The sequence below is a fragment of the Ascaphus truei genome, unplaced genomic scaffold (assembly GCF_040206685.1).
Source record: "Ascaphus truei isolate aAscTru1 unplaced genomic scaffold, aAscTru1.hap1 HAP1_SCAFFOLD_1587, whole genome shotgun sequence".
Taxonomy (NCBI): Eukaryota; Metazoa; Chordata; class Amphibia; order Anura; family Ascaphidae; genus Ascaphus; species Ascaphus truei.
In genome coordinates, this window is record NW_027454478.1 from 27,817 (window position 1) to 35,000 (window position 7,184).

At 60.4% G+C, this 7,184-nt stretch overlaps 1 protein-coding gene across 1 annotated transcript in view; it reads right to left on the bottom strand.

Annotated features, from left to right (window-relative positions):
- Nucleotides 1–7,184, bottom strand: part of LOC142476417 (arf-GAP with GTPase, ANK repeat and PH domain-containing protein 1-like) — a gene marked incomplete at its 5' end in the record, with an annotated part of 44,416 nt that overhangs the window by 22,814 nt on the left and 14,418 nt on the right. Inside the window, one exon of the mRNA XM_075581795.1 lies at nucleotides 6,218–6,310. Within this exon, the coding sequence (XP_075437910.1) occupies nucleotides 6,218–6,310 (93 nt within the window). The remainder of the gene's footprint in view (nucleotides 1–6,217; nucleotides 6,311–7,184) is intronic.

Here is a 7,184-nt window from a genome sequence, read left to right on the forward strand (position 1 = left end):
CGATGACGGCGCGGAGGCGGCGGGATGCCTGTGCCTTTAAATCCACGGCGCCGTCTCCATGGGCCGCGTCAGTGAAAGCACTCAGCGGTGTAACACCGCCTCTCGTTTCTTTAGTTCAAGAAACGTTGCAGAGGTTGTGGCCCGTTCCGGAGAACAGAACAAATGTCCCGGGAGGTGACTGACCGACGCACGTTCGGAGGCCATTTTCTCAGCCCTGCTCAGAGAGATCCTGCCGCAGGCGCCTCTCGGCTGTATATGTAAACACCCTGCACGTCATCATCTCATGTTAAAGAATAACGCCAAAGGAACGCCAGCCAGGGGAGATCTCCACTTCAAAACTGGCAGCAAATAGGAATTTCCCAACAGCGGGTCCCTGATCACGGCAACATTGTTACCAGCACAGCAGTACGGCACCGCCCCTCCGCACGCTCTGTGACCGGCACATGCCGTAAAGGAATGATGCCATTGTCCCGTTCCTCTAAACCTGAAGAATACCCCGGAGGGACACCCAATGTTGGCATCACACACTACACCTGTTCCCCCAGAGAAAGAGAGCGGGCGGCTAGCTAATGCTCTTTGATGGTTTGATGGCTATTTAATTGCAAGCTCTTAGCTTCGTGTGAATTCACTGTGCCAGTTTTACGCTATGTACAGAGCTGTACACACTGACAGATACACACACACACTGCCAGACACACACACACACACACACACACACACACACACACACACAGACAGAGACACAGACAGACAGACACAAACACACAGAGACAAACACAGAGAGACACACACACACACACTGCCAGACACACACACACACACACACACACTGCCAGACACACACACACACACACACACACACACACACACACAGAGACACACACACACAGAGACACACACACAGAGACACACACACAGAGACAAACACACAGAGACAAACACACAGAGACAAACACACAGATTTAGAACGGTCTCTGTCTGGCAGATAGCAGAATCGCAGCGCAGTGCTGGTTAGGGGGGTACAGGGCACAGGGGGTGAGGGGTGTACAGGGCACAGGGGGGTACAGGGCACAGGGGATGAGGGGGCTCAGACAGGGGCGCAGATCCTGGCAGCTGATACCTCTGGAGCCGACCTCCCATCTGCCAGCAGCGATCTGCATGTCACCTTCCTCTGGCTCATTTGTACCTCATTAACTGCCTCCGACTTAACAAGATTTATGCAAATAGCTCCCGAGGAGCCCCCGCCTCCCACTGCAATCAGCCGGGTACGTATGTACAGCTCTGCAATCAGCCGGGTACGTATGTACAGCTCTGCAATCAGCCGGGTACGTATGTACAGCTCTGCACGGCCGGGTATGTATGTACAGCTCTGCATGGCCGGGTACGTATGTACAGCTCTGCAATCAGCCGGGTACGTATGTACAGCTCTGCAATCAGCCGGGTACGTATGTACAGCTCTGCACGGCCGGGTCTGTATGTACAGCTCTGCACGGCCGGGTACGTATGTACAGCTCTGCACGGCCGGGTATGTATGTACAGCTCTGCACGGCCGGGTATGTACAGCTCTGCACGGCCGGGTACGTATGTACAGCTCTGCACGGCCGGGTATGTATGTACAGCTCTGCAATCAGCCGGGTACGTATGTACAGCTCTGCAATCAGCCGGGTACGTATGTACAGCTCTGCACGGCCGGGTATGTATGTACAGCTCTGCACGGCCGGGTACGTATGTACAGCTCTGCACGGCCGGGTATGTATGTACAGCTCTGCACGGCCGGGTACGTATGTACAGCTCTGCAATCAGCCGGGTACGTATGTACAGCTCTGCACGGCTGGGTATGTATGTACAGCTCTGCACGGCCGGGTACGTATGTACAGCTCTGCAATCAGCCGGGTACGTATGTACAGCTCTGCACGGCTGGGTATGTATGTACAGCTCTGCACGGCCGGGTACGTATGTACAGCTCTGCACGGCCGGGTATGTATGTACAGCTCTGCACGGCCGGGTACGTATGTACAGCTCTGCAATCAGCCGGGTACGTATGTACAGCTCTGCACGGCTGGGTATGTATGTACAGCTCTGCACGGCCGGGTATGTATGTACAGCTCTGCACGGCCGGGTACGTATGTACAGCTCTGCACGGCCGGGTATGTATGTACAGCTCTGCACGGCCGGGTACGTATGTACAGCTCTGCACGGCCGGGTATGTATGTACAGCTCTGCACGGCCGGGTACGTATGTACAGCTCTGCACGGCCGGGTATGTATGTACAGCTCTGCACGGCCGGGTACGTATGTACAGCTCTGCACGGCCGGGTACGTATGTACAGCTCTGCACGGCCGGGTACGTATGTACAGCTCTGCACGGCCGGGTACGTATGTACAGCTCTGCACGGCCGGGTACGTATGTACAGCTCTGCACGGCCGGGTACGTATGTACAGCTCTGCACGGCCGGGTACGTATGTACAGCTCTGCACGGCCGGGTACGTATGTACAGCTCTGCACGGCCGGGTACGTATGTACAGCTCTGCACGGCCGGGTACGTATGTACAGCTCTGCACGGCCGGGTACGTATGTACAGCTCTGCACGGCCGGGTACGTATGTACAGCTCTGCACGGCCGGGTACGTATGTACAGCTCTGCACGGCCGGGTACGTATGTACAGCTCTGCACGGCCGGGTACGTATGTACAGCTCTGCACGGCCGGGTACGTATGTACAGCTCTGCACGGCCGGGTACGTATGTACAGCTCTGCACGGCCGGGTATGTATGTACAGCTCTGCACGGCCGGGTACGTATGTACAGCTCTGCACGGCCGGGTATGTATGTACAGCTCTGCACGGCTGGGTACGTATGTACAGCTCTGCACGGCCGGGTACGTATGTACAGCTCTGCACGGCCGGGTATGTATGTACAGCTCTGTACGGCCGGGTACGTATGTACAGCTCTGCACGGCCGGGTATGTATGTACAGCTCTGCACGGCCGGGTACGTATGTACAGCTCTGCACGGCTGGGTACGTATGTACAGCTCTGCACGGCCGGGTATGTATGTACAGCTCTGCACGGCCGGGTATGTATGTACAGCTCTGTACGGCCGGGTATGTATGTACAGCTCTGCACGGCCGGGTATGTATGTACAGCTCTGTACGGCCGGGTATGTATGTACAGCTCTGCACGGCCGGGTACGTATGTACAGCTCTGCACGGCCGGGTACGTATGTACAGCTCTGCACGGCCGGGTACGTATGTACAGCTCTGCACGGCCTTCTGCACGGCATGTCTTTCTATACATTACACACACACGTAACCAGAGATAGCGATATATATAAACACACGCGCATGCGTACAATGTGCGTCAGGCCCTACAGCAGAACATGTGGGCGATTATTCCGTTCTCCCCCACTAGGGAGGGACTTAGCGCACAAAGTGTTAATCAGCACGGAGGGGACGTATGTACGTGCAAGAGCACACACACAAGTCACGTATACAGAATTATTGTCACATATAAATACATAAGCAAACCCCAGCGCTGGCCCTTCAACCGTCTCCACCAACTGCGTCCTAACCAGATGTTACAAGGTGGAAAAGATCCTCCGACTCCACCATATTCCCCCGGGGACCCCACAGCGTTCCACCCCCCCTGGGGACCCCGCAACGTCCCCCCCCCCAGGGACCCTACAGCGTTCCCCCCCCCCCAGGGACCCTACAGCGTTCCCCCCCCCCTGGGGACCCCACAGCGTTCCCCCCCCCCCCAGGGACCCTACAGCGTTCCCCCCCCCCCCTGGGGACCCCACAGCGTTCCACCCCCCCAGGGACCCCACAACGTTCCACCCCGGGGACCCCACAGCGTTCCACCCCGGGGACCCCACAGCGTTCCACCCCGGGGACCCCACAGCGTTCCACCCCCCGGGGACCCCGCAACGTTCCACCCCAGGGACCCTACAGCGTTCCCCCCCCCCCCTGGGGACCCCACAGCGTTCCCCCCCCCCCCAGGGACCCTACAGCGTTCCCCCCCCCCCTGGGGACCCCACAGCGTTCCACCCCCCCAGGGACCCCACAGCGTTCCACCCCGGGGACCCCACAACGTTCCACCCCGGGGACCCCACAGCGTTCCACCCCGGGGACCCCACAGCGTTCCACCCCGGGGACCCCACAGCGTTCCACCCCCCGGGGACCCCGCAACGTTCCACCCCGGGGACCCCACAGCGTTCCACCCCCCGGGGACCCCGCAACGTTCCACCCCGGGGACCCCGCAACGTTCCACCCCGGGGACCCCACAGCGTTCCACCCCGGGGACCCCACAGCGTTCCACCCCGGGGGCCCCACATCGTTCCACCCCGGGGACCCCACAGCGTTCCACCCCCCGGGGACCCCGCAACGTTCCACCCCCCCAGGGACCCCGCAACGTTCCACCCCCCGGGGACCCCGCAACGTTCCACCCCCCCAGGGACCCCGCAACGTTCCACCCCCCCAGGGACCCCGCAACGTTCCACCCCCCGGGGACCCCGCAACGTTCCACCCCGGGGACCCCACAGCGTTCCACCCCAGGGACCCCACAGCGTTCCACCCCCCGGGGACCCCGCAACGTTCCACCCCCCCAGGGACCCCGCAACGTTCCACCCCGGGGACCCCACAGCGTTCCACCCCCCGGGGACCCCGCAACGTTCCACCCCCCCAGGGACCCCGCAACGTTCCACCCCCCGGGGACCCCGCAACGTTCCACCCCGGGGACCCCACAGCGTTCCACCCCAGGGACCCCACAGCGTTCCACCCCAGGGACCCCACAGCGTTCCACCCCAGGGACCCCACAGCGTTCCACCCCCCGGGGACCCCGCAACGTTCCACCCCGGGGACCCCGCAACGTTCCACCCCGGGGACCCCACAGCGTTCCACCCCCCGGGGACCCCGCAACGTTCCACCCCCCCAGGGACCCCGCAACGTTCCACCCCGGGGACCCCGCAACGTTCCACCCCGGGGACCCCGCAACGTTCCACCCCCCCTGGGGACCCCGCAACGTTCCCCCCCCCGGGGACCCCGCAACGTTCCCCCCCCTGGGGACCCCGCAACGTTCCCCCCCCCTGGGGACCCCGCAACGTTTCCCCCTCTCCCTCGGGGACCCCGCAACACCTCGTGTCCCAGCCCCTACACACATTATACGTCTAGTCCTATGAAGAACCAACTGGGACACTGGCCGCTGTAATTATTCATTTTTAACACCTTCCTCCTGCTAGATGAAGCTTCAGAAAGTGGCATTTACTTCATCATACTCAGTACCGATTTATACCGCAGCATAAACTTATGTGATGCTAACCCAACTCCTGCAGAGCCTTCCCAGCCTGCCTGTCAGCTGTAGAGAGGCGATGTTCACACCTCGACATACTGCGAGTGCCGGTTTTACGCGCACATCTCTCGCCCTCGTTATAAGGCCCACGGGCCCCTTCCCTGGCTCCACACCACAGCGTTTCCTCCTTGTTAGGCTTCCACATTCGGCTCCTGGGCTAGCGTTTCCCCAGCCGCGGCTCCTCCCGGCTCTGCTCCCCCCCCCCACCTCCCCCAATGCGTCACACAGGAAGGATTAATTACGGTCGCTCATTAGGGATGTAAACGCGCGCTCGGGTAATGGAGGCCTAAATGAAACTGAACCTAATCAAAAGGTACAAGTACTTCATTAGCAAATTACAAACAGGGTCCTTGCAGCTGACACGATCAGCGCGGCTAATTGCCCGCCGGCCATCGGAGGGGGGAGAGACGGGGGGGGGGAACTCAGATTACCAGCCAAATCAAGCCGGCGCGCGGTTATCAGAGGGGGGGGCTGCCCCCCCCCGCGGACAGACGAGAGGCCCAATCAAAGCCTCGTGTACAAAGACATTGCTTTGAAGCTGCCTGAGCGCTGCTGCTGCTGCAAAGCTCTCTTCATTAGGCCTGTTGTCACATCGCGGCCCACCCCCTCTCCCCCCCCACCTCACCCCCCCACCTCCCCCCCCCCCCCCGTATCTCCTTATCCTAATGATCCCATTTTAATGTGCCCAGGATTCGTGCCTAATTGATGTCAAGTGCGCGACTCTTCCACAGGCGGGGGAGGGGGCATCAAACGCGGCGCAGGGAGCGGGGGGTGGGGGGACACACGGAGACGAGACCCCGAGCGTGGGCTCCTCCAATTACACAGTGGAGCCTAGCGGAGGGAGGAGGAGGGGGGCGGCGGGAGGGGGAAGCTTACCTGTTTAATTGGTATCGCGCGCCCGCTTCCGATGCTGTCTGCCCTGCTCTCTAGACCTTTCTTATCTTTGTCTGGGTCGCTCCCTTTCCGAGACTGAAAAGCAAGAGTTCACAGCGCCGTTAAAAACCGCCGCAAACGCGCTCACCCCTCACCTCCCCCTCCCCCCTCCCAACCCAGCGCAGCCGGCTCCGTTCCATCGGCTCTCGTGCGCACCAATGAAGCGCTCCGGGGGATGCGTTAGAGGGCAAGCTCCTCGGCACACACTTTTCTCTTGCGCGTTTACTTTGAGATCTGCTGCAGCGCTCCGTGGGTTAAATCTGTCTCCGCCAGCGATTGCATAGAGTGCAAGCTCTTGGGAACACAGACGCGCCTTCTCCCTTCGGCTTTGCAAAGTCCGTCGTTAAGTTCCTAACTGCATTGGGAGTTTTAGGTCTGCCCCCCCCCCCCGATCCGGTTAACCCTCCACCGACCTGAAAACCCAAGCAAGTGCCGTAGTCGTTACGCCCCAATTAACCCCGGGAGCGCCAGAACCAGACACCGTGCAGGCTACGGCGGGGGCTTTCTGCTCCTTTTCTAGGGGAGGCTGCGTCCGGCGCTGAACGCGATCTGGCCGGCAGAGGGCGACTCCTCCCTCTTCATTTCATGTCGGGATCGCTCCCTCAAAGGGTTAATGGTCAGCTCCCATGATAAAGTGGCAGCTTTGGCCACGCTTCTCCCCCTCCCTACAGATGTAGCGGGCGTTATTACACCCGTTAACGCCGGGCTGCTATTTACCAGTAGTGCCCACGCCTCCCTGCGTGCGTTATAAACACCCGCAACATCTATATATACTGTATCTGGCTAAGTCACCTGGTGACATCACATTGCTTTGAACTGAAGCGATGATACCGCACGGTAACCCAACTCCTGGTGTGACTTCCCGCTGTCCCATAGTCCCTCTGCTTGGCTTCTCCGGCAGCTAAGAGGT